Below are 27,755 nucleotides of genomic sequence, written 5' to 3'. Positions count from 1 at the left end.
TAATATCAATTCCTGATGTTTTAATGTTTGTACTTTTTCAGGTATTACCTGCAGCAAAGGTTGGCTGATATGTAGCAGCTGACGTTGGGCTTGAGCATTCATTTGATGTATCCGTGACTAAGGGTGATGCAAAACCCACTAGATTATTGTAGACACTAGGAAACATAATGGAGTTGATAAATATTCGTGCAACTACTTGACTTATTGAAAACCCAAAAAGAAAGTGAAGTCAAACTTTGCAAAAAGATTTCTGCATTCTAAGACAACCACCAAGTAGGTACCCCATGCTGTGTTCCTGCTATATATAAGTATGTAAGCAAAATGCCTTCACCTGAGAGAAGGTGACTTTCTTACCTTTGGCTCTGTGTTTTTAGTTCTTTCAAGGTGGGAGTTATTTCCTGCAGCATTTCAACATGTTCCTGACTGCGGACTTGACCCATAACTTGAACTAATGTAAACAAAACTGTCTGAATATTATCTTGCCATGATTTATATTCACCCAAGAACTGCCTAACACTATTCTCATAGGGAACATCTTCACCATCTGCCAAAGCTGCTTCTTCATCCTATAACAAAGATACGCAAAAACGTTAACAATTTGCTGTATTTTGGCTAAGAGAATAAAGTTGAGCATTTCTTAGCCATTTCAGCCCCTCAGTTTGTCATTTGACTAATAACAGCCATAATTTTCAGTAGTTACATTTCAAGAAAACAAATCTGGAAAAGATCTGATGTTTTACTAATTAAAACCAAGAGGATTTGTAAACACAAAGAAAGTGTTTCAAGTGCCAAATGAGAGAAAAGGTTTAATTCAACAAAGCCTGATTAGCCTAACTCTAGAAATAAAGCTTTATGAATTCTTAGAGATTAAATTAATTTTGTCTTGAAATCCATATACCTGAACACATTTCACTGTTTCTAGATACTTCAAAAAGCACATAGTTACAAGTATTATGTTTCTTAAACTATACTGACATGGGTTTGAGGAATAAATTTAATGACATTTTAGACATACCTTTGCCATAGCCTTCAGAAGATGTTTGACATCTCCAAGTTGTCTGTTATGACCTGTGAGCACAGTTTTAATACTATCGACCAGATTCTGCATTGTTTCACAAACTGTTTCTATTTGCTGTTCTCTTTCTGTTTGCACTGTTCTCTGTGTAGATATTTCCTGGGTCAACTGCTTGTGAGCTGAGTGAAGCCATTCAGAGCTGCCAATAGGGTGTTCAAGACCAGTGCCCTAAAAATAACAGGAACATTTTTGTATCTGTATCCAGAGATAAGACTCAATTACTGTGTAGATGCTATTGCCAAGTGTTTAGCAGCCGATGGACTAAACTCCGTAATTCACAACCCATTAGAAGGAATACATAACATTAATTTAGAATGAAAGACAAAATTGAGAACTCATGATTACAGCAATTCTGTAAAATTACATATTTTGCTTTGACCTTTACTTACCACTCTCTGAAGTAGGCGAAGCTCCAGCTCAGAGACTGAACTGTTGAACTGTGATGCAAATGAGCACATTTGTTGACAGCGTTTGAGAAGTTCAAATAATGCAGCATCAAGATTTAAGGCTTCTGCTGTCCTAGTACGTAAACTTTCAAAATGAATGATATTACTGCAGAGAAAAGTGACCTGAAAATCAAAGCAAGAGAGAAAAATTATTTCAATTAAGCTGTCTTTTATACAAACTGCATTTGTTCCATGTTCTTAAAAGACAGAATTTTAAATACAGCAGTAAAGCCACTCTGTTACTGTAGCAGTATCATTTCAGGGTCATCCAACCCTGCAGCAATTCTCCAAGGGAGTACTCATATTGCTTTTAAAGTGGGATTCCCAGAAGTATTTCATTATGTATGTTTGCTCTTTAGATGCTGAGGAGGAAAAAAAAAAATCTTCTACATAAATCTCAAGTAGGAAATAAAGAGTGAACACACTTATCAAGTCAATAGTACTATACTTATGTATAGTACCTGACTTGCTCTTTGACTTTCTTTCAGTACAAGGTTTCTTCTTTCAGCAATAGTGGCATCAAAATCTTGCAAGACTGGTGCCAGTGCAGGATTAGCACCTCCTGCCCATTTTAAACGCTGCTCAATACTTGCTTCAAGTGCTGCTAGTTTCTCCTGCATTGGGGAAGAAAAAAACCCAAACATATAGATAATCCATACTGATATATATCACCTTAAGCCTAACTGCCTAACTTCAAAAAAATTACACATATATAACACATGCAGACACATTCTTATACACATATATATAAAAGAATGTGGTATTCATGATTGACAAATGTCAGCTTATGCTGTTTAAAGGTTTATTTTCAGCACACATCACAACTGGATTTGATTGTTATGGAAATAAAATCACCTGTCTAAGATTTTAACCCACCAGAAAAAAGAAATACAAAAGCAAGTTAGAAGTAATCACATTTCTAGACTAAAAATTGTACAAAATCATAGCAGTCCTGAATTATTTTACAAATTATCTTCAAAAAAATTACAAACAGTACCTTCATAACTAAAAAGGAAATTAAAATTCAAGAAGCTAAGCAGTATTTATTTTAAGCAATTAAACATTCTATATTACTGATGCCCAAAAGTCTAAAAAGCTGAGCCAAGCCACAGCGCACAGAAACCTTAACATGCAGAATAACTGATTTGCCCAGATCTACAAAGGAAGCTTCTGATACCTAGCTAGTAAAATGATAGTAAGGATGATTTAAGTCAGACAAACTTAAAGAATAGGAGAGTGGTCAGCCTTCAGAAGGAAAGGTAATTTCGCATCTTCATATCTGCTCATGAAACAGATTTACCAGTATTCCAGAGAGAATATTTCATATAAGACAGCAAAATCAAACAATGTAACAGTATACTTCAGACAGACTGAAAGAGATCAATGAAAATATCACTAAATTTGTGCTTCGATAGCAAGACAGATAACAATCTGAAGGTGACAGATAATTTTGCAGTTTGTGTTAGTCAAATTCCAATATGCCACTGAACAAACCTCCCAAAAATAGTAGTACCTGGACTGTTGCAGTTGAAGCTTCAATCTGACTGAGTGTGTGAAGTTTCTTTTTCACATTGGCTAAAATCGCAGAACGAGGTGGAGGGGTAACAGAAATAGTTTGTGGGCGACTGATGAGGAGATCTTCATGCTGCCACTTTAAGAAAATAATGGGAATACCTGATTATCAATATTGCTCAGCACAAAATACTTTGCTTCACAAACAGCAATTCTAGTACTCTGGTATACTTTATAAGTAAGCGCATCTTAAAAGGGCTAGGTGTCAGATGATACTAGCATACTTAAAAGTTGTAAATCATTAGAGAGTGTTAAATTATATAAGTAGTTGTAAACTGTGTTTTGCTGGCTTGGATATTTAAATCATTAATCAGTCTTTAACTTACTAGAAGTGATTTACACATTTCCTTGATCTAAAGGAAAACCCATCAATAATCAGAAACAATTCACTTGTGATGCATTAAAACCAAGACAATTTTGCTTACGAGTCTATTAAATGGTTTATTAACTGACGTAAAGAAAGCCTCTACCCTTAACCTACAAATCACTACAAAATGAAGATCAAAAATACTACAATACAACTGGATACCAGCATACAGCTCAAGGTACACAATGGCGTTTATCTAAAGCCTCAGAAGAACATTTTCAGGATTGATACTGCTGCTATTTTTATTTTTTCATGAGGCAAACAGTGGAGCAAGGAGACAGTTAATGCATTCAAACTTTGAAGGAAAGGTACAAGATGACATTCAGCAATGTATACCCTCCGTTTTAAGCAATCTCCTCCCTTAAAGTCATAGTCTGTTTGAAAAAAGGGGGAGAACAGGACAACATTCCTAGTAAGAAAGCCAGTGAATGACTTCTTTTCCAACAAATGACTTAATGGTTATTGAAAAAAAATTGCATGTATTGACTTGAAAAAGAATGTACACATTGCCACAATTGCATCTTATAAAGCAGCCCGTCTTCGAAAGAAGCTAGCTGTAACACATTTTTCCTTATACATTTACAGAATAATTTAAAACCAAAATACTTCATCAGGTCTGTTAAAATACTCTAAAGCTCATTCAACAAAAACCAAAAGTTCTTGTTGTGCTCAGACACAGTAAATAAAGCTCACTTTCCACAGACACAATTTGGAGAGAAATAACATGCATTGTGGTCTTACCTGGAACATGGCAATATGCAACTGTACTCTCTGAAGACTGGTCTTGCAAGATGAAATACTGGTTTCAAGTCTGCGCACTAGATCATGCTTCTTCCATGCTGTGTCATAGGAACTAGCTAATACTGTTGCCCTGTTCATGACCAACTGCGAGAACTTGCCAATTTGGATATTGTGCTCCACAGCTTTCTTGCACAGGTCATCCACAGAGACTTTGCTTTCTGCTCCAAAGTCTTTAGCCTCTACCTGAGCAATGATATCGACACCCAAAGCACTGATGAAACTGCACAAAGTAAGTCCCAAAGCTTGATTTGGAAGGCCAATTAGAAGCTGCCTCACGAAGTCAGCTGTAAAGGCCTTGATTGGTTTGGCCATTTGATCTTCACTAAAACAAGAGTTTCTGTAAAGGGCTTTCACATTAACAATTTGAACAGGTCCATTTACTGCATTCTGGTCTTCAAGGGAACTGATCCCTTTTAAAGGAAAGAAACAGTATTTTTGTTATAAACAAAACATTTGATGCATCTAGAAAAATATCATCTGACTTATAAACACAGCAAGATTACAGGAATTAAAATTTAATTTCTGCATACTTGCCATATATTAAAGGTAAGTTAGAGTAAAAGTGACCATTTTACATTCTTCTCAAAAGGACATGGGATGAGAAGTGGACAAAGCGATACTGAGTATTTGGTAACATATATTTACCTGACAACGTTTTAGAAAAGGTACCACAGAGCCTGAAAAATTCTTTAATAGTTTGCAGTCTCTTCAGAAAGAAAATTTCCTCTAGAACTTGCCGATTATTGTCATCGTCAAAGAAGTTAACTTGGGTGCTGCGGGCTTCCCTAATTACATCAATCTTACGCCAAGCAACAGGTATTTCCATCTTGTTTAGCTGAGCAATGTAAAGGAAATAAATTAGTTTTATTTTTATAAAACTTTCATATTCCTGACTCAGAGCACTCTGAAAAGAACAAATCCATACCTTTTCAATCAATAAACCAAATGCAGTTTCCACTTGAGCAAACATTCCATCAAAGGCTACCAAAAGCATCTGACCAGCTGACATTTTGGGAGTTTCATCAACTGAACCATTTCTTGGCTGAATCAGTTCACCATACTGAGCATGAAGTACTCTTAAAAAAAAATAATTACACGTTTTTGCTTAGTCTACAAGAAATAAATAGGATTTTCTTAAACTGATTGATCCCACAGCTAGAGCAGATTGGAATTAAGTTGCATTTGAACAAGATGAAATTTTTGCAGGCTATTCCTGTCCTCTCCACCCCACTCACCACATGAATCCTAATGCTGGTCTCATAAGAACAGCTAAGGAAACCACGTAAGATAAGATTGTATTAAAGGACCAGCTACAAAGCTAACTTAAAATACAGGTAGAGGATACAGACCGTACTTGCTATGAGCATTGTAAAAAAGTTATGAACAGTAAATGATGTAAATATCACCTCTCCTTCCTTGAAAACCAAGTACTGGTTTTGTAACATACACATATATAACTGACTGAATGGAGTATGGGGTAAAAAGGTGGAGGATGAGGTCTTGGGTTATGCCTGAGATGGTTTAACAGCTTGCTGCTCCTGAAAGTGTGGTCTTATCCTCTCCCTCCCTCATATCACTTTTGACCCTCAACTAACAGGCTGAGTAGGCTTGCCAATGGGTAAACCAAGAAGAAAAAACTAACCTAAGAGAGGAAAAGCAAATTGTTTTCAACTGATATATAAGCCTTCATTGTCCACTGATGGAACCACCATAACTGGCTCAAAGGGAGCAGCAAGATCACTTCTACTTTTGAATTGGCTCAGCTGTCTACCAAGCACTTCCCCAGAAAATGAATGTCCCACATAAGATGCACAAGTCTTCTTGTTTGGTTGGGGTTTTGTTTGTTTGTGTTTTGTTTTTTTTTTAAATGAAGTAACTGATACATTATGCAAAAGCTGCTCATCAAACCACCTGATGAGAGGAGTGCCATGGTTACAAACTCTCCCTTTCACAGGTTCCTCCCACAAACTAATGGACCAGTTCCTATTTTTAGCATCCCTTAACTTCAAACATACAATCACAATACATACTTTGGAAAAAGCTGACTAGCAAAGTCAACTTTAAGCAGATGTAAATGTAAATTGCCACTCCGTATTTCTATGTATGCATGCGGATAAACACACAAACATACAGAGAGGAAACGTGCACACTTTAGACACTGCACTCTGTTTAAGGGCATTCTTGGGCAAGGAAAGCCTGTACGTCAAACAAATAATAAAATTTAGACAAACTAATGTTCTGCAGTCTTCATTCTCTCATACCTGAACTAAAAAAAAAAAAGTGATTTACCTTGCAACATCAATGTAATGAGTATGTGTTTCTTCCTCTAGTCCCATAGCGGCATTTCGTAAGTAGGCTTGAAGAGATTCAACCAATGTTTGCAAAGGGACTCCATCAGTTGTTTGTTCAATAAGATTATCTAATTCATGAAGCATACTTTCTAAAGTATACTCTCCTTTCATTAAGCACCTAAGTGCTTCAGGAAAAATGATCTGTCGGAAGTTTGAGTTCAATTCCTGTTGGGAAGTAAGTATGAAAACCTAAGAAATTTTCCCCTCTCAAAAAGTATCATATGCAACATCTTTCTCATTTTAGTATTACACCACCCTGTGGTAGACATTATCTAAAAGGTAACAAGATGGTGGTCAGCCAAGGGTCAAAATCTGCTTTTTTTTTTTTTTTTAATTTAAAGAAATCAGGAATACATTAAACCCTGTACAAACCCAAAGGTTTGACATTTGCACAATGTAGCAACAACTGCCTCAATAGCATCAGCAACAATACCTTACAGCAATCCTCAGCAGAGGATTAGTGGTGCAGAGATCACACTTCGCAAATCAATTTCATCAAATTATGTAGCTTTTCTTTTCTATTCCCTAACTATAAATGAGTGAGTTAAATTATTTACTGAATTTATGATTTGCTAAACTGATTGGACTAGTCAAGGGAAAAAAAATCAAAAACTTGCCAGATAGTGATTATTTTGCTAGTCCTACACATGCCATAGAAATCAATGCAGGTAAGAAAAACAGTACCTTAAGTGACATAAAGCAATTTTCCCCAAGCAGAATGCATCACAGGGCTAAAGGCAGCTGCTACAGAAAGAACCAACCAATGGACTGTCTCCAAAAATGAGACAAGACGCACCAAAAAGATTAGTTATCTTGACTGCTCAGTGAGCTGCACATCTTACCTAAGAGCTCACAGGGAAGACAACAATGTGTGGGTGAAAGATCTCAGCTGCAATGCAATGAAATTGCATGCATGTTTCTGAAAAATTTCTGGAATGTTAATACTTTGAAGAGTAAAGAAACAAGGTGACGAAAATCTCAACACGCTTACACAGGTTGGTAGGAAAATATTTTTCAAATACAATACAGTGGGAGCAAAAGCCTCAAAGCTATTTACACCAGCCATAGTTTATAAACCACCTAAGTTTTCAGCAGATACTTTACTCAAGCTGCCACTGATGTTTTTCGTTCATTTTATTAAAGTGGAAACATTTCTAAAACACAAAGTTATAAATGCATTTTTCTCCTTCCCAATCTTGGAGATAGGGGCCTGTGAAACAGGCTTTCAGAATTTGTTTCAAAGGACTTGTTTTAGGGGAAACTAAGTAAGGCTTAGCAGGAGCAGAAAACAGGAAGAGCACAGACTAAACAGTCTGGAAGTTGATCTGGACTGCCAGCAACAGAATAAAAGAATGAAAGCAAGACATGAAGCTGGTGCATCTATAAATCTGATACTAATTTCTTTCTCGTGGTTACTTACTTGACAGCAATTTTTACAATTTGTCATGTATAGATCAAAGTGGTTTCTTTCAACCACTAAAAATGTAAATGGCAGTAGCAAATGCCTGTTCACTTCAGCCAAATACAGCAATCAAGACTAAGGTCCAACAAAAAAAAAAGTCTCAGCAGCATCATAAACAAACATACAGCTGTCTAAGGAAGAAGCTGTTAAGAACGGCTTAGCTGAAGCCTTAGAAGGTTGGGGATGAGGAAAGAAAAAGCAACATAAAAGTATCACCTGAAGTGAGATATATACTCCATTCGCCAAGTGAACAGCTTCTGATGCTTCAATTGGGTTAGGAATATCTAAGTCCTGGGGTACAAGATGACACTGCTTCAGCAACTGCACAAGGCATGTAACATTCCCACTCATGCTGCAAAGCTCCTCCAAGAACCAGGCTCCATCTCTGGAAGTCAAATCAACCAGTTGCTCTCCAGCACTAGATGCTGCACCTTCCATCATCAGATTTCGCCTAGATAAATTATGAAAGTTAGACAACCTGCCTGCTATTGCATTCTCCACATAATTATGCCACTTGAATATTCCTTTTATGTGGTCTCGTGTGAACGCACACAAAAAAATTTCACAAGAGGCAACTCACCTTGTCAGCGTACAAAGAGCAGAGATGATAACGCTTGCTAAGCTCAGTGAGCCTTCCTCTCCATTTTCATGAAGGAAAACTTTTATGCAACGTTCAATTTCTTTCAGCTGCTCTTCACAAACAGGTACAGTAACTGCCTCCTGTTTTAAACGTTCCACTTGCCTGATAAGTCTGTTATTTATATCTGCTGCATAGCGCTGTAGAGTCATTTCTGTAGCAGTTATGAACTGACACATACTTGGAGGTGGTTGAGGAGCATATTGCATTTCATACCTGTAAAGCAAAAGTAAAATGATAAAATTCTCTGTTCTCAAGTGCTAGCAAATTGCATTCTGCTCTGTGGGTAGGTGTTAAACAGTTCCCACATCACCTATTCCGTATCAACTCTAAATACCACAGCAGTTGATGGCTACCCTAATGACACTTTCATAAAGTCCTAGAACAGACCACATTTCATACCTATTCGCAAGGACAGAAAACAAACAGTAGTCCTTGAGGCAAAGAATGACTAGAAGATAAGAAATAGGAAGGAAACAGGTTTCAGTGTAAATGCTTGAACACAATCTAGATCTTGTAAGCCAAGCACTAATAACGCTGAAATGGCCTGACTTTAGAAGAAAAAAAAATAATTGCTTGAAAATCTGCTTTAATAAAAAAGTCTTTAGTTGACTTAAGTGATTTTTAAATACTAGAATTTTCTAAAACCCCTAAATACCACTACCCTAAAGCCACAAACATGGTTCCTCATTTGTTCATTACTGGGCAACATTAGTTGGTTTTCTTTTTACAGTACACAGATTAAACTCTGGAACAGTATTTTTAAAGCAGTATTTAATTTAATTTAAGTATTTTCTCCAAACTCTTGGAATTACAACTTAATCTTGTCTTGCTTTACAATTAGATCAGTCCTCACAAAAGTATTCATTTTAATTAGAAATTAGAATCCTGAAGTAGCTTGAAAATTAAATTCTTTAAACAATCTAGTATTCTGTCAACTTACTTCCTAAAGATATCCTGACAACGCTCTATTGTCATGTTACAGATGAGTTCTTCCATCCAGGTTTTCCACTGCTCTATTCGGTGCTTCTGAAACACAGCTTTTGGATACTGAAGAGCTACTGTTGCATAGTTGTGCAATTGTTCAAGACAACCACGTAACACGGATCTTCTCTGCTGGAGAAGAGCACCAACTTCTCCTTCCAGTTGTTCACACTGACTGATTAGATGTGCCTGGCCTGCATTTTGCAGAAATGCTGTTGCTGGTACATAACTTGGAGGACCTTTTAAGAAAGATGGTTAAAAATTAAGACGCATCTCTGAAGCATACATATTTTATACCATACAAATACTGAGCATTAACAACTTTTCAAAAATACTCTTTTAGTTGTGATAAAGGAGGCATAGTGAATTCATATTGAGAATGTTCAGCACAAGGTAAGAGAATAATCTCATGCCCAGCTAGGGTAAGACTGACAAATTCCTTCAGACAGCTTGCCACAGAAACCTTGAGGTGCTCTAAACCACCCTTTAAAGAACCCCCTTTCTTTTCATTTATTATATACAGGTCCTTGCCTTTAAGTTAAAGGATACTCATAATACCTCCTGATATTAAACTCTAGTTATTTTCAAATCATTAAAAAACCCCACAAATACTGTTTTATACCTAGGTCCATTTGTGTGCTAATTTCTTGAAGAAGACTTGCAAGTTGTGTTGCCTCTAAATTACTGAAAGCAGTCTGGTAATGTGTTATCCACTGCTCAAACTCATTCAGCTTCACCTGGATTGCTTCTTGGACAGCTCTTTGTTGAGACTGCAATTGTGTGTGCTCAGAATACCTGAATTATTGAAGCCACATAATCAAGTAAGTACTACAAGAAAAAAAATACTTAACCCTATTGAATACAAAACCATATTGAACAATACAACTACCTTGTTGACCAGAAAGTGAATATATTCTTACCAATTACTTAAAACTTCAACAATATTGTTAATAATTGTTTTCCTACAAAATAATGAATGTATGTGCATACTCATGTAATTCTGAAATCCTTGATCAATTTCAAATAAACTTGAAAAATAAGTTAAAGAATTAGCAACTTAGATGAAAAGATTTTTGTGCTATTTATCAATAGCTGCATTATGTGGATTAATTTGATGGGACACCACATTCAGCACATTCTGTCTCTTGTCTTGAGGGTCAAGTGTAGAACACATACTAGCACAAGTTACATTGATGGAGTACAAGACGTAGGACATAAATAAGATTATTCAGTAGGAAAATGGTTTCAACAGTTCTTCTGTAGAAGAAGTGACTTTCTTACTGTAAGAATAGCTTTTAGCCAGCTATTAATCTTGCTCATATATACATTTCTAACATTTAATTCATAAGTACATTACTAAACCACCATTTGTATTGAGCTGCGAGATTCCTGACAGAATTCCTGGCTCCTCTGTACCTGTGCTGAAGCGTGTGGGAGGGATGATCCACTCCTTCTGCACCTTCCAGGAATTCTATCTCCTCCAGTAGTTTTCCTTGCAACTTTTCTACATCTGTCAACTGCTCTTGCAGATTCAGATACTCTTCTAAACTACCGTCCAATTTTGGCAGCACAGCAAGCATTTCATCTCTGTTCTTAAACCAGTTAACCTATAACCAAGACACAGACATTATGGAACTGGACTTAATTCAAGCAGGTAAGAGAAAGTAATATATGGCAGCAGTTAACCCTTCCATGACGTTGTTCATCTAGGACTACCCTAGTGCTACAAGTGTTAAAGCTTAACAGACATTCTTTATTTAGACTGCTCTCTAAACCTCTATTATTATTCCTCTAGCCCAGATTCAAGCAAAACATTAAAACATGTTTTAGAATTAAGCACGCAGAAAATGAAAACTAAATATTCGCAAGTTCTGTATAAGCACTTCCCTCAATACGAACTCAATTTAGCTCAATAAAATTTTTGAACTATTTTAATAAAAGACCACCTCTTCCACCCACCCTCAAAATGCAAATAAATTAAGTGAAAGCATAGGGCCTAATTTAGTTATAAAATAGAAAATTATTGTAGTAAACTCACCTTTATCTCAGCCACTCTTGAAGAAAAGAGACTACGTGTAATATCTCTTTCCATTTCTCTTTTGCTCTGTTTGTTTTCAGCCTGCTGGCCACCACCACCATAGACAGCTCCAGCAAATCCTGCTTCGCCTCCTGCTGTCCAGTCCACCAGAGGATCATAAACAAAAGCTTCAAGCAACGTAAGCAAAGTCTCTCTCCCACGCCGCATAATATGAAGCACCTGCATCATATTTTAAACACATTCTGCATTATCCTTCTAGCAGTGAAATTTTAAATGCAAAATAGTGTACTTGAGTAGGTACAGAAATCCTTAACTTAGCCCTAACCACTACAAATATAGGAAGAACACCACAATATGTACAAATGCAGCTAGCCTATAGTAACATCACTAAAACTAAAGATTGCGTTCTAGCCTTCCACACAAACTCTATACTCTAGCAACAGACACTTGAAGAAGAAAACTCTCCTTTGTTCAGAGCATTTTTCTTTTTAAAAACATATCTGTCATGTTTATAAAGGACAAGTCCTGAAGAAAGAGGGTAAGCAAAACTTCACAAAAAAGCTTCAGGAGAAACATAACATTTTACATCTAGAGCTACAAGTTCCCCCTTCCCCCGAACTGTAGTTGTAGCACTACTTGCATATGTATTTATCCAATATTCTCATATTTCTTAAATACCTATTATAGGATGTACCTAAACTGAGTCCAATTAAAATCACAGCAGAAAGGGGGAAGGATTTATAAATCAACAGCAGAATGTTTGATAAAAAAAGTTCTAAGAGTATTTGACAAGTGATAGCCCTCAAGTTTTATGCAAGTTTCTTAACTTACCTGTTCACAAGAAAGCCTGAAAACCCCTTCTACTCCTGTCACTCCAAGTGCTGTTTCAATATTGTGCGTCATCCGGAACGGAACCTTCTCTGGTACCCTAAGGCTTTTCCCTTTAAGATAAAAATATAAGTTGTTTCTTTTAATTACCAAGAAGGGAAACCTTTTATTTGAATAACATATAGCATTTTTTAAATTACCTTTTTCAAAGCAAACATTATAATCTATGTGGACAACTTCTCCTGTAGTCATATCTATAAGAACATTATCCAGATGTCTGTCTCCAAGACCAATGATGTAGCCAACCATGGACATAACTGCAGTGGATCTTGCATACGACTTTAAAGAGAGTTTCAGGAAAAAATTATTTGTGGGAATCCTCTGCCAACACATTGGACTGACTACCATCTTAAAACATTATTTTAAGTGTAAGACAAATCAAACCAACTTATTCCAAGCTGTTTTCTATTTGTTGTCTGATGATATCTTACAAGAGTTTTCATGTCTTAGGCTGATAATTCTAATATAATAACGTAGAGCTATCAGGTGTATGCCCATTTTTTATTCCAGATAATACAATTGCCAACATTTCCTGTTACATAAAACTTCAGCAGTGCTAGCTCACCTAACTCACAAGTATCATTGCTTGAACACATCCCAGGCATTTGTTGCCCCTCATCCCATTAGAAACACAGCCTTTCAAAGGGAAAATGTATTTGTTGTAACTCACCTGTGTAACTCTCCACCATTCATCTGGTGTAGTACATGATGACCAGAGCTCCTTAGCTAGGAGATTCGGGGGAGTTGCTTCCATCAGTTCTTCTAGAACAGCCCTCATGACATTCAAGGGCCAGTCACGACGTGACACATCAAGACTAAGCCCGACCGCCTTTAAAGCGGGTCCAATTTTACTGTAGTAAAGTTCACTGGGTCTAGGCACTATTCCAGGATTCTGAGGAGTCTGGTAAGAATCTTGAGCCTAGAGAGGTAAAAATGGTAGTTTACATATCACAACTCATTACCACAGAAAAGTATCCCAAATTCAGTTTTGGTGAGAATGAAATGAAATCAACTCCTCTACTGAGGATGACTTCCACAGCTCAGAGAATTCTTTAAAAATTCAATAGTTAAAAAAGCCTAAATAAACGGAAAACGCATTGGTTTTGGCCTAACTCTACTCTTATCAAGTTAAATTTCAAAAATATAACTGTAGAAACTATATTTAAAATGAAATGAGAATGAACAATTGAGATATGGAACTAAAATAATTTTAACCAAGGTTAACTCTATTTGTTCAAAAACTGTTCTCCTTGAATTATCATGCCAGAACAGTATATTTAAGTTAAATACTGTAATATATATAAATACATATATGCAATTCCATTGACATCTGGTGAAATCCCACAAGATACGAATACACAGAACCATTCTGTATTATTATGAACAAAACACAATCTTTTTAAGACTATGTTATTTAGAACTGTAAAGCAAGCGAGAATAAAAGATTCCCTTCCAAATTGTTCTAACTGGCACAAAACACAGTTGTTACCTTTTGTGCTTGTAAAGCAGCTTCTCGCTGTTGCCACCGCTTGTAAAGACCAAACAAAGGTGTAGCTCCATCCACCCACTGGATCAAGCCTGATCGTGTTCCCAGAGGCGTCACAGAGTAGTGCCTTGCATGGAACCTTGGTGTCTCTTGACGGTTAATGGTAGCAAACATTGTGTTCACAATTGATAAGAATTGCATAATTCTTTCATCTAGATGCAAGTCTTCCAAACCTGCAATAAATTTATTTTGTCTCAAATTCAGTTTCTAGATTAAAAAAAATTCTTCTCTTAAAGCCCCAAATTTAGCAGTTTTTGAAATCCTACTTCATTTCAGACTATGAATAGCTTTATAAATTATGCTGATTAAGGATCAGTTGTTCAGCCTAAACCTAGATGTTTACATAGCATTTACCTACTAGAATCACCAGTTTATGACAGCTCTCTCCGTGAGCAGTACACACAGCAGCTACTAACATAACGAATAGGTCTTTCCCTTACAGGGAAGGCATGAAGTCTCTCAAGTTCTCTTCTGGGTGATACCTTAAGCTTCTGGAAAAGTGCATCCAGCTAATCCTATCATTATGCAAGCAGAACACTGTTTCTGATGCAACCCTTATAAAGAAGGGATCTGAAACACCCCTGACTTATAGCTTTACAAGGCAAAATTCCTTGAAAATGTATGGTGAAGTGGGAGGCAGGGAAGAGAGGGAGCAGATGCTCCAAACAACTCTTTCCCCATATCATGCAGGCAGATAAAACAGAAGTTGCAACCATACATCTTCCCAACTTTAATACAGTCTAATTTATAACAAGAGACAGTAACTTGTATGAGAAAATTTCAGTTTCTTACCTTTGAACAGGTAGGGATAGTTCTTCCCATCTGAACCCAGAAAAAGCAGCTTTTTAGGTTTGGTTTTGGTAGGCAGGATTGTGATGGTGCTGCCCACACTGTGAATTGTGACTGTGTCTCTGGTAGATACTTCTCCAGGAAGTGCTATTTCAGTGTTCATCATGGCAGCCAACCAAGGACTGATTTCTTCAAGTCGTAAAAGGTAACTAGCCCGTTTCTGTGCTCTTTGCTGCAGACTTAGCATAACCTATTCCAAAGAAATTGTTTGGTTTAGGTTGAGGTTCACCTTAACAGCTAGCATTAAAAAAAACCCCACCACCAAAACAGACTTAATGGTGATCATCTTCCAGGAAGTGTGGAGATTTTTCTTAAACTACCTTTCATCCTTGCCACCCTACTAATCCATTTATAGCTTAGGATGAAGATGACAAAAACTAAAAAACATCCTTTATGCAGCAACCACACCCTGCCTGGTGATAAGCACCAAAGTCACAACAAATCAAACTCCTCAAGAGGTTTGCCTCTGCATTTATAAATATTTGAACTATGGTCAAAGGCAGCAGCATTCAGCAACCTTCTGTTTATGAATCAGCATGCTTGCTTGCTCTGCAAAGCAGAAGGGGAACTACAAAAGGAAAAGTCTATTTGTGTGTAAAACCTAGGTTCTATCTAGCAAAACTTTTAAAAACCACCAGGTTAGCTCTGTCTATCCACATGAATACGTATGTTGTTTCTCCTCAGACCCATAAAAAAACTAAGACAAGATCACATAATTGAAATACAAAGTATCACTGGGAAGGATTGATCATTTGAAGGTTGCTGCACAGCCCAAGGACTATGCTTAGATAACCAGAGTGCCAACTTGTTAACTAAGCTCAAATGGCATTGGGTTTCAGAAAGACAGTATTTAAAAAAAATAAAGCCCTCTGCCCCCAAAACTGACAGCATCCCAGACAGCAGAAGATGCAAGATCTGAAAAAAAAAAAAATAATAATTTCATTGGGTAGAAACGCAGTAATACAGACAGTCAATAGGACTTGTGACAGAGGCAAATATTACTGTGCTTTAGTGTCTAGCATTCCTGTGGTGATTGCAGAGAAGATGAAGTTTCAGGCTGCAATTGCCATGTGGCAAGAGAACAGCAAGAAAATACTAAGGAGTGGGTCAAGCACATGGTGCAGCAGGAGTGTCAAGAGTCTCTATATTGCACTCTCAGTCTGTGCATATAATACCTCTTTAAATGGGAGCCAGCTGCTTCCCGGTTTAGCAGGATTCAAAGGATTCTTAAGTTTCTCTAGCGCGTTTTCAATTGCATCTCCGTAGTTATCCTGAAACCACTTCTCGTGAGGAGTTTCTGCAGGAGCTGCAGTGATGCTCCGTACATGTTCCAAAGCAAATACAATGGGCTTCATTAGAGCTGTATGCTTTTCACGCATGATTGCTATTTTCTCCTCTCTATTAAAAAACAAAAAAACCACAAAATTTCCTCTAACTCCATAAAACCAAGTTACTTCATAAGCAGAGCATTAAAGTAAGACTGCAAATGAGACATCTAAGAATTCATGAAAATTATTACATCTCTAAAATGAGGTCTTCAAGCATAACTATTAAAAGGAAGAGTATTTCATTCCACATTGAAAGCATGTTCCTCTGAATCACACTTTTTTTTTTTTTTTTTTTTTTTAAACTGAAACATTTGAATTGGGTTCTTCACCACTGGAAACCCTGAGAAGTTCAGAGCTCAAACAACTCCAAGCAACTGATTTCCTTTAATAAAAGAGCTCTTTACTACTACTTCCTGAGGATGTACCACAGTTATTAAGAAGGGGAAAAGAGAGATTCAGATCATGCTGTTCTCCCATTCCATGTCAGCCCTGACTATACTATTCAAGAGGCATTCTTAAGCTTAGCCAGGTGCCCAGTGAATGGCTTTCCTCTTCCACAAATCCATTCACAGGAGAACCCAGATGAGGGGGGGAAGACTTGCTAAACACTGAAAACAATGTCTTAATCTGCTTTTAGTTTACTCCAAATATCTGTATTTACAGTAAACTCCAAATAGATTACACCCTTTGACATGCTTGTCTTCATTTCTGCAGACTTGTAAGACAGACCTTGGAAATGACCTATAGGATCTCATAATCCACAACTTAATATGCATTGGGTTTGAACATATTATTACTAAGGAAATCCCAACATGGATTCACAGGTAGACTGTTGTTGTTTCTCATTTGATTAGAGTACTACCTGTAGCATAAAAATGTTCTTGAAATAAGGTCAGTGGCTGACAGAGAAGCACCTAGGATAGTATGAATTCAGGAGCAACAACACAGTTGATCGGTTTGACTGTATGCTTCCCCAAGAACAAACATTTGTTACAATTATCACTTGAATTATTCAAAAAAGACATACTTCCGTAAAGTGTTGTTGTTTTGGACCCTCTTGACTTCATCTTCCAGTTGTTGAATCCTTCTGAGGACATACATGTGCTGCTGCAGTAAAACTCCCAACCAAAGTTCATCCCAAAGAACTGTAACTCTGCGCAGCTCAGCCACTAGCATCTGAACCTGTATAAAATAAATGAAGATTCACTTACTTTTAAGAGTACTAGTATTAAGACTTATTTTTGTAACTGAACAACTTGGAAAAAAGATGACAGCCTAAGAGCAAAGATGCACCAAACTTTCAGTAGGTCTACTCAAGACTTAAAAATTACATATTTTGTGGTTCAAATTAGAGCACAAGTAGCATACGTTTGGATTACTTACCTGCAATACCATTGTTGGATTTGCAGCAGAGAGTTTCTCCACAATTTTGCTGTAACAATCTTGCATCATTGCTTGATCTTCATTTAATCCAACTTTTGTGTCATCTTTACTACTTTCTTGAGAAGCTGGGGGGCTCCCTCCATCACATTCACCACCCAACAGTTCTTCTCCTTGAATATTACCTAGCAAAGTAGGGATGGCAGAAGGCAGCTTGTTTCCTAAATTAAAAACAGATGTTAAAATATTAGCTACACTGTTCTGGCCTTGAAAGATACATCACTCAATACTTCGTTTAGCATCAGGTCTCCATATTACATTAAGTACTGGCAAAGTCTATGATGATAAAATTGAAAAAACTAATTCATTTGCCAAACTGGTAAATCAAATTAAAGGTATCAGTGAGGTCCCATAATAAAAATATTCATAAGATAGAAAGTAACAGAGTTACTGGGAAAAAAAAAACCAACCCACCAGTATCACTTTAGCTAATATATTTTTATATACTGGATAAAGTGTATTTGTATATTTATTTTTTCCTCCATACCTGAAGTCTGGGATTCACTGCTAAGTGAAATGGTACCCACTATTGCAGGATATAGTATGAGATGAGGAGAATCTTGAGCCACTCGACACAATAAGTTGCAAATACTCTGACGAACATACACTTCTGGGTGATTCAGGCGGGAGAAAAGCTGAGGTATAATACCTTCATAAACAGGAAAAGAAAATGTGTTGATTCATTTCATTTCACTTCAAATGATGTAGAAATTTTATTTTATTTTTAAAAGCATACTGGTTTTGCATTGGGAGAATGCAAGTGTCTAGTTTCCCAATAAAAACTTCTTTTAAATAACTGTCTTTCACAGTACAGGCAATAGCTTATTTTCTTCTACTATTCAAATACAGATAACATCAGATGCAATATATAAACCCTTTAGTCAAGCACTTGGAATTGAGTTTTGCATATTGTATCTGTTATATCACTTTTCAAAAATAAGAAGAGTCACATTAATAGTTCTTGAAGTCAGCATAGCTGGATGTTTCAAAAGAAAAGTACAATTTAGCAATTACTGGCCTCTTCTGCTGCCTTCCACACTTTAACTCAATAACCTTTTGTGGGAAAGTCCCTGAGCAACCAGAACCAGTAGTGTAGTGACAAACAACTACTTCTGAGACATCTGGCTTTAGCCACACATCTTTCTCTAACTGCATTTCAAACTGTAGCTAGGAAAAAAACCCACCCCACTTTTTTTAAGGTGGTAATATCATGTAGTACTTCACAAACTACATCTCCTTTCTCCTTTCAGTGTCTTAAGGCAGGGGAGGGAGGGGATCAGAATCTGTGCTACTTATCTATTTTAAGATCAGAGTGCACAGCAGACTTGAACACCTTTAATGAAATTATTTAATAAAAGACAGGCTCTCTTTCCATCATGCTTAAATAAACTTTTTATGAAAGTGCAATGAATACTTCTTGGCTTGTATTTAGAGAAAATATGTCAAAATCAATTTTAACAACTAGATAACATATACTCACCTCTCCAAGGAGCAGTAGGTGTAGTTTCTAGCCCATGCTCTAGATACTGTCTAAGTTCTCCAGCATGTTTCACAAGCAATCGTAACAGTCTCAGGGTTGCCATCACAATAACATCATCAGTGCTTTGCTCAGAAGTATTTCTTAAGTGCAGCCTGGGATCATCTTCATCAAGTGGAACCTTGAAAGAAAGAAATACTCCTCTAAGCTAAGTATTAGTTTATATAATCATTTAGAAAAGTTTGTAACTGGATTTCCTCATCAGCACAAACACTAACCTGACCAGCATTGAGTTTGAGGAAAGTAAAGTATGCACTGCAGGAGAGTTTATAGAGACTGAAAATTCTGTCTACAACTTTCCTCCACACTTTAATTAACCCTTCTGTTGCATTTTCATCAAGATCTGAAAGCCAGGGACAACTTGTTAATAACTGACGCCATATAACATCCACCATATCATCTTCTTCATTGTCTTCATTTTCAGTGATTTGTAGAGTCATGTCTTCATCCTAAATGCAAATAAAGAGAAAACAGATTTTATTAGGTCCTCCAACCATTTCTACAAGCAATATTAGTTCCTAATCCAGTTTTTGTCTAGGCAACTCACACAACTGCATTACTTGATCACATTACCATAGTCCATAAAACAGATACATTACCACTTAGCTAACAGATGGTTTCTTAGAGAACTCTGGTATTGTCTGAATTTTAACTTTAAAACATTTACAAGAGTTAATATGAATCACAAGTAGAGAAAAAATAAGGTTCACACTGAAGTTGAACATTTTTTAAGCAAGAAAATTTACGCTTACTTGAATCCCAGCTGGACGACACACTGCCTGCCCAAGAATCCCATAGATTTTCTCTTTATCTTCCTCTGCAGCGTTGTCTGGAAGCAAGTTCTGAACCTCAGATTTTTCCCGGGGCAGCAGACGAACACCTTCTCCCTGACTGTAACATTTAATGAATTATTGATCCCCAATATATTAGTATTCATAGACCTACTGAACTCATTACGACTGTATATGTAAAAATTCTTGAAGGAAGAAACCTTCATCCTTATCTCAGAATTAAACTTGCTTCTTTCTACAGAGGGCAAGTAATCAAGAGAATATTCAGTTTCCCATTCACATGCAACTTCGGACCAGAAAGAACAGTAATCATAAATATAAAGCTAGAGTTTACCTTAAGAAAACTAATTGTGCCATATAAATTTAAACATTAGGATGAATTTACCTGGCATTATCAACTACTTTCCGGCCCCATCTATAAGCCCAACTAGCCAGGGCTGCCCAAGACTTGGCTACTTCAGGTGCCTGTACCGAAGACAAGTGATACAGCTGTCCCAAGATGAAGTCAGGTTCTCCAACTCCAATATTTACTGTGATGGGAGAAATAGAACAATATATGTTATGATGCAAGACCTACTTCTGATTTCACTAACATAGAACATAACACCAAAACATTTTAAGTATGTAATTGGGGGGGGGGGCGTGTCAAGTTAGTACCCAAGAGTGCAAAATTTTCCAAAATGCAATTATTTTTCGGTTCTGACACTGGCTGCAAAACAAAGACCAGTTTTTCATTTGCTAACAACCACTGCCTATACTCTATTCTACAATTGCTTTCTCATTCACAGAAAGATGAAACTGAGGCAAGAAACTCATGATCTCCAAAAGAGTAAGATGTTTCAGAGAGCAGACTTTTACGAAGTACCTAGGGCAGTGTGTTTGTGTTTTATTTGTGTATATATTTTTCTTCACCATCAAGTCAGAAAGCACCTACTACTTAACATCCATTAACAGCTCTAAAATAATTCTGACTCTGCAAGAGAGGAACAAAGTTATTTATGAAATCCATGTTTAAGCAAAGAAAGAACTTTATCTTGACATTTGAAGAAATGCTGAAAATTGGGAATCAGAGTACATTTGTGGCAACAACAGAAGTGTTCAAATTAAGTATACATTAAAGATAATGAGAAAACCTAAGGTAACTGCTTTTCACACTTATCAGGGCCTTCAAAATATAAATCCTGTCAATGCTTAATCTGAAAGATCTCATTCAAACTTTAGCATATACAGAAGCTGAAAGCAGACAAAAGCATGACAAAATTCGATATCATCCTCATAGAAAATAAACACATTCCAGGCCACCATCACTTGAATGAGAAAAATGTGAAAGTAAGATGAAATATCAATATTAAGGTGTTTGGGTTTTTTAACTGCATATAGTTACCTATTGCACAAAACACAGACTGTTTATACGTGTATTAGGAAAACAAATACATGATTGATGGATCACCTAGTCTTTATCAATATAACTGGTGCTATCCCTCAGTGGAATCATCAGTAACTAATTTAACAAAGAAAGAATAAGAAGGAGAACAAATCTACCTGTAGATTCGCTTTCAATCCTAGGATATTCTTCTTCTAGTGTATTAACAGCTGGGAGATCAATCAAATTATATATGTTTTTAGACAAGGTAGACAGACCAGTGTGATTCTGCTGCTGTCGAGCTCTATATACTTGTTTCAGCTGTCCCGAAATCTCTTTCCATTCTGCTTGAATCCATTTAGCCAGCGTGAGAATAGATTTAGCAACTGCATATTCAGCTTTGGCAGATTTGCAAAAGGATATGGCACAAGAACTCAGCATTTCCATGGCATGTGTTGACTGACCTGCATATCATCAAAAGTGGATCTTCAGTAGACTGTTAACTTTATTCAAAACACTTCTTCTGAAATTCAGCATATTCAGATACAGTTTGTAACAATATATTTTCATAAAGAAAATTTTCTTTTGAAGTTAAAAATTACAAGTAAGAAAAGACTTGTGAAAACATTTTCAGACTGAGACAACAATTAATAGGCTGAAATCAGTTCCTAATGATACTGTCCTATTATGATTTCTTCAAGGCCAGGGGAATTAGCCTGGTTATAAGGACAAGAAGCTCAAGTATCTACGACATAATTAGCAAATACTCACCTGCTGTATATAACAATTTTGTTTTCTCAATATCAAGTTCAGGACCCCATTTTTCATCTATCTGACCCGGTGCAGACAATTTTTTGAAGTGCTGGACTAAGTCTTGTGCAGTGGTGGTTTTTCCTAGCTGAACCTCACTGCACTGGGCAAGCAGTCGTGTAGCTAGGGCAATATTTCCTCGCTTCCGTGCAAATTTCGCGGCTGTTAAGCCCAGCTCCATTAGATGGCTTTTAATTGGGACTGTTGGTTCTGAAGAAGAAAGCAAGACATTGTAAACAAAATTATTAAACAAACAATAATTGCACCTGGGTTATACAGATAATTTCTGCCCAATGTATTCTGTACATGGCCATCAGTAAAAAAAATTGCTCAGCTCTTTTGTATTTCCTAAAACCTCCTTCAAAAAGTTAGATGACTTCATTTCTGCCTAGAATATTTATATGCCCCATCTGAAACAAAAAAATAAATCATATATCCATAAGATTACCTGCCGGGCAAAAGAGTGATTTTTTCACTATAAGCATTCTTCTTAACAAAGAATTTTACTTGTCCCCTGATATAACTTCTTTTTCTCCTATTACCTCTTATCATATTGCACATTTAAATGGCTTTCATGACTGTTTTTAAAGACCCATTATTGATAGTGTTGAAGTGCTCAAAAGTGAAAGCATTTAAAGTATGAAAAGATGCGCAAGTAAAGTGCGATTAGAAGAATGAGTATAGAACTGCTAAGCATTTCAGAATAATTTTTTTTTTAACACTGTCTATATTACAATGGTAATTGAGACCCCTCGTTGTAAAGCAAGACAGCTAAATAACCAAAACTTGGCTTTTAAAAAGTAATTCATCTAAACAATAGAAAGACACAGCTGCTGCTTTCAGCAGAAGATTTAAGTTCAAATTCTGCATTTACCTTTCATAACACTAAAATGGAAGCTTATTTACCTTTAAGTTTTTCCATCAGTTGATTCTGGTACACTGTGTACCTCAGTGCATGCATCCATGGCCTTACATCATGCTGTTTACATGACCTCAAAGCATCATTGAAGAGAGGTATAAGACAGTCCTGAAGGCATAAAAGTTGTATAATTGTCATGACAGACATCTCTACTGAAATATATTTTCATTTATTAAAACCAAAGACCATTTCAGTGCAGAGTAAACATTCTTATTTGTATTGGTAGCCACTCTTTGACATTAACTAATAAAACACAAATGTTTTATGCAACTCTAGAAAGGCATGCTTGATTTTGAGAACAAGACTAAGAATAGCTCAAAATCAAGCAGAATTGTTTTCTGAACAACATGATTAGAAACTAGAACTTGATCATCCATGCTGGTTGAAGTTTGACATTGAGTTTGTAATTGCTGAAGTGATTTTTTTTGATAAATATCTTAAAGTTACTTTTAAATTAAACTACATGTGTGTGTTGTAGGAACAAGTGTTACAATGTATTTAGGGAAGAGCTATCAACACTTCTCTAAAAAGCAACTACCAATAAAACTTTAAAAATAAGTGTAATTGAAAGAGATGGTATATTTATAACTACAGAAAGAAGTCCAACTGAGATGTAACCTTAAAAAAACTTGGGTCAAGGCACGTTAGAAAATTAAATGAGGTCTTTTTACAGTATGATTAACAATGGTCAAAACAATTAACGTAAGTTCTATATTCAGTACTTCATGACATGACATGGAGAAAGACATTACTCCAATTTAGGCTTTAAACACCCAGACACACCTCTGATGTCAGCCTGTTGGATACAGTGTTTTCCAAAGCAGAAGAACAATACAACTGAAGAGTGCTCAACACTGGTAAAGACTGAGACACAGTGAGTGTGGAAAGTCTTAAAGGTCCAATAGCGATTCGTGATGTTTGCTTTAAGTACTTAATAACATTTCTGAAATAAAATAATCAGAATAGTCATTTTTATTAGCTAGACTTTAAGAGTAAACAGTGGTATCAAAATTACTGAAGAAAAGGCAAATTCAACATCTTCAAAGAGATGATGAGAAAATCTTCCAGTATCGCACACAAGTTATAGTATGATACTTTATTATTAACCTGACAAGCAGTACTTTATCAAAGGACTACAAAATCTCCAAGTTAAACATCATCTTATTTTTCCTCAGTAAGCTTATAACTCACAACAGCTAAAACTGGTAGCAAACTACCATAGATGAAGAAGTACAAAGCAGACTATGCTTTTCACAAAGTTATGTTTAACAAACTAGAACAGCTTTTCACAGTATATTACATTCATTCGTTCATTGCACATTTCAACTTACTCAGATATTGACTGCCACTTTTGCTCCTGTTCTATGTGGTTTACAGCTGTTGCCAGACATACTGAACTTCTCAAAAGCTGCACTTCAACTGCTTTTTGAAGTTCTCTTGGATCAGGACTTAGCATATTAGGAAGGAGCTTCTTCATGTCTACATGGAGATCAAACAATTGAAACCAACTAGAACTGCCAAATTTTAACAACTGTCACCATCTGAGAATCCATTTTTGAGAGCAAGGAAATTTGGAAAAAACACCTTTACAAATATATATATTATATATATGTATGTATGTATTCATATTAGAAATTTATGATAGATTACTATAAACAAACACATTAACTCCAGAAAACACACTTCTATCAACATTTAGAATGACCACTGCAAATCATTTTGAAGCTTGTTTCATAAAGGTTATGGTCAGTCCACTGAACACAGCAAACTCCATTCAGAAGTTACTGCATTCAGAAGTTTCAGTCTGTCATTTATAGAGACTGATATATGAAAAAATATTTTCTTTTGTATTGGAAGTAATGTTAACTTATGCATTTATACCTATTTTTTCTTTGGATCCCCCTGCAAGTAGGTTGATATTTTCTCCTGGTAATAATTCTAGTTGTTCAGTGCATTCAGTAAGTTGTCCAGACTCAAAGCTGCTCAAAGATCTGCAATTCAATGTTTATAGTTTTATTTTTACATTTCTTACTTCATTTTGGTTGCTAAATATCTTATACAGAAAAAAAAAAAATAAAAGAAAGACTCAAGCCTAACTCAAAATCCTACAGAGCACTTAAGATTAATTCTAAGCAAAAATTCCAATTTTCACATAGATCAGTAAAAGGCAATAGTACTGCACCAAATGGATAAATTCAATACTGAACTGAAACGAAAAAACATCTCTCCAGCTATGAAGCTTTTCATATTATTATCACACTACATGTAATACTCTTCTACCATAGTCAGGAAGAAAAAGGTTGACTTTGGAAGAGTTTAAAAACTAACAAAGAACACCCCAAAACTTTCTTCCCACCTCTATGCACAAAAAAGTAAGTTTTGGAGCAGAATTTCATGAGGCCATGGTTTCAACTCTTCAGCTTACATGACACCAAAATTCCAGATACACTGGAATGTTGTGCAGGTCATAGATAATACAAATTTATATTGCTTAACAGCCTGAAGCAGCAAATTTAACTTTTTTTTTTTTCATTGCTCTACATTAGGAAATAATTTGGGCATTATATACTTTTACAGAACTACACAAAAAAAGGCACTGAAAGGTTAAGAGGCTTGGTGGCTCAGAATACTGAAGACTTAAAGGTTCAATATTCTTGTTACTATCCACTGAAGAGGGAATTACCTAAGTCTATGCATTAGAAAAAAAAAAAAAATTCAGCATGTGAAAACTCCCCTTTCTGCTGAATTATTTTGATCCTCATTACTACAGAGAGTCTCTTCTCAGCCTGCTCAGGAGCAGCAGAGTCAAAGTGCTGTGCAACCTCAGGGTTTTTCTGATTGTATAGTATCTTACTTCCAGTCATTATCTGGATGAAAACCAACTCAAACCAGCCAAAACGACCAGACCTCTGCAATAGTACAGCAAGCACTTATGAAGTTTATCAGAAGTATGGTGGGTTTAGTTTACAAAACCATGAACATTCAGTAATGACACACTTTCACATACATGACAAGCACTCACTCTCCTAATGTATTGACTGCACAGCACTCTGACTTACTGCAGCCAGAAAAAGGATCGCCCCTTTCTGACAGAAGTAGTCACCTTTTCAGACCTGCAAGATTTTATTTCAAAGTTTCCTTCTATGCTTTTATTTTCAAGTCAAGAAATTTCAGCCAAAACGATTTTATGATGTTTACCACAATAGTACAGGAATGGAAAGTAATCAAGTTGTCAAATGAAACAGAAAGGACCCTTAAACCTTGAAGGACTATTTCAGTATCACAAATATTTTTTCATGAATCAGACAAATATCAAGGGTTAGGAAACAAATGCACAAACTACAATTCTAAATTCCATTTAAAAAAAACAAAACAAAACAAATTTAAGCAGCCATGACCACCTCCTTAATATACTTTTTACATTAGATTAATGAATTAAAGTATTTTTTAAGAACTGTACCACTGACAAGCATGTTATTTTTCACTATTCAGTTGTGCAAAAGGATGCATCTTTCACCAATATAAGTAAAACAAATTTGGTATCTTTTACATGCAATGAAAAGATGTCTTTCTGAATACTAAGAAACCTCAGCAGTCAGAAAGCCACAGTAACTATTTAGAATGATGTTACCTCTTTACTTATGTGTGCGGTTAATAAATACCATGGCCAAGTTTTCCCTCTCCCAAGAACACAAATCCCTCCTTATCACACCTCTATTTCAATGACATCCAGTTTCTGAAATCCATAAAAACCTTAATATTTCAGTTCTAAGATACTGAAATCTAAGGTACTGTTGAATAAATCAATTATAACCTTACTTTATGTAGTTAAAATCTGCTTTCAGATTGATTGAGGTATTACTATTGCTTTTCTTCAAGTCATGGACCATATTTTGCCACTCCTGAACAGCAGACCAGTCAGCAATGGAAATGTAACATTCACATGCTTTGTTACCCAAGTAGTTTATAACTTCAGGTGAAGAGTCACTTGGCTTAGTCAGAACAGTTTTTCTAGTTTCTCCTGTGAAACAAAAAAATAGCGTATATACTTAAATATATATTTATGCTTATATACTTTCAAATAGCAATTCTGTTACTCAAATGTAATTCCTACATCTTTTGTCAAGAAAAACACTTAATTTAAAAAAAAACAACACAGTTACACAACATTTACAGTATTCTTCTTCCACTTGCACTCAAAAAAAACAAAAACAAAAACAACCACCTTTTCAAAGGAGGTTTTGGAAAAATTTAGTCCATATCTGTAAAGAAGCACCAAAACAGGAAAACAGAACTAAATTAGGAACAAAGAAGGTCCCTTCTCAAAGATGAAACAGAAAACTACTGAGACTTTGTTGCAGTGAAAAAAGCTGAATAACTAGTACATTTATGATACCATTGTCATAAATACTAGGCCTTACGTTATGATGATCTAAAATAATTTAGAATTAAATTAGAAAGTTACAAAATATTTTAGCTATTAGTTTCATTCAGCTAGACCTCAGTACTGCAAACCCTCCTATCTACACAATACTGGTTTCAATGGCATTA

General features: G+C 36.0%; 1 protein-coding gene across 2 annotated transcripts in view; it reads right to left on the bottom strand.

Annotated features, from left to right (window-relative positions):
• SMG1 (SMG1 nonsense mediated mRNA decay associated PI3K related kinase) overlaps positions 1 to 27,755 on the bottom strand; it is a 69,895-nt gene that overhangs the window by 3,030 nt on the left and 39,110 nt on the right. For both annotated transcript variants that reach the window (XM_075058720.1, XM_075058721.1), the window contains exons 25-60: positions 27,024 to 27,225; positions 25,086 to 25,195; positions 24,536 to 24,683; positions 23,988 to 24,147; positions 23,192 to 23,312; positions 22,247 to 22,495; positions 21,655 to 21,939; positions 20,498 to 20,642; positions 20,074 to 20,212; positions 19,540 to 19,770; positions 19,265 to 19,442; positions 18,272 to 18,433; positions 17,728 to 17,945; positions 17,372 to 17,526; positions 16,192 to 16,414; positions 14,960 to 15,206; positions 14,111 to 14,340; positions 13,292 to 13,540; positions 12,762 to 12,900; positions 12,565 to 12,674; positions 11,734 to 11,952; positions 11,112 to 11,302; positions 10,318 to 10,490; positions 9,655 to 9,934; positions 8,655 to 8,927; positions 8,291 to 8,525; positions 6,551 to 6,777; positions 5,187 to 5,337; positions 4,907 to 5,096; positions 4,202 to 4,671; positions 3,035 to 3,172; positions 1,983 to 2,135; positions 1,465 to 1,644; positions 1,016 to 1,243; positions 355 to 566; positions 49 to 155 (exon numbers count right to left, since the gene is read on the bottom strand). In XM_075058720.1, coding sequence (XP_074914821.1) covers positions 49 to 155; positions 355 to 566; positions 1,016 to 1,243; positions 1,465 to 1,644; positions 1,983 to 2,135; positions 3,035 to 3,172; positions 4,202 to 4,671; positions 4,907 to 5,096; positions 5,187 to 5,337; positions 6,551 to 6,777; positions 8,291 to 8,525; positions 8,655 to 8,927; positions 9,655 to 9,934; positions 10,318 to 10,490; positions 11,112 to 11,302; positions 11,734 to 11,952; positions 12,565 to 12,674; positions 12,762 to 12,900; positions 13,292 to 13,540; positions 14,111 to 14,340; positions 14,960 to 15,206; positions 16,192 to 16,414; positions 17,372 to 17,526; positions 17,728 to 17,945; positions 18,272 to 18,433; positions 19,265 to 19,442; positions 19,540 to 19,770; positions 20,074 to 20,212; positions 20,498 to 20,642; positions 21,655 to 21,939; positions 22,247 to 22,495; positions 23,192 to 23,312; positions 23,988 to 24,147; positions 24,536 to 24,683; positions 25,086 to 25,195; positions 27,024 to 27,225 — 7,128 coding nt within the window. The remainder of the gene's footprint in view (positions 1 to 48; positions 156 to 354; positions 567 to 1,015; positions 1,244 to 1,464; positions 1,645 to 1,982; positions 2,136 to 3,034; positions 3,173 to 4,201; positions 4,672 to 4,906; positions 5,097 to 5,186; positions 5,338 to 6,550; positions 6,778 to 8,290; positions 8,526 to 8,654; positions 8,928 to 9,654; positions 9,935 to 10,317; positions 10,491 to 11,111; positions 11,303 to 11,733; positions 11,953 to 12,564; positions 12,675 to 12,761; positions 12,901 to 13,291; positions 13,541 to 14,110; positions 14,341 to 14,959; positions 15,207 to 16,191; positions 16,415 to 17,371; positions 17,527 to 17,727; positions 17,946 to 18,271; positions 18,434 to 19,264; positions 19,443 to 19,539; positions 19,771 to 20,073; positions 20,213 to 20,497; positions 20,643 to 21,654; positions 21,940 to 22,246; positions 22,496 to 23,191; positions 23,313 to 23,987; positions 24,148 to 24,535; positions 24,684 to 25,085; positions 25,196 to 27,023; positions 27,226 to 27,755) is intronic.

Source organism: Buteo buteo, chromosome 27 (assembly GCF_964188355.1).
Source record: "Buteo buteo chromosome 27, bButBut1.hap1.1, whole genome shotgun sequence".
NCBI classification, from domain to species: domain Eukaryota; kingdom Metazoa; phylum Chordata; class Aves; order Accipitriformes; family Accipitridae; genus Buteo; species Buteo buteo.
This window is presented reverse-complemented; position numbering and strand designations above follow the sequence as displayed.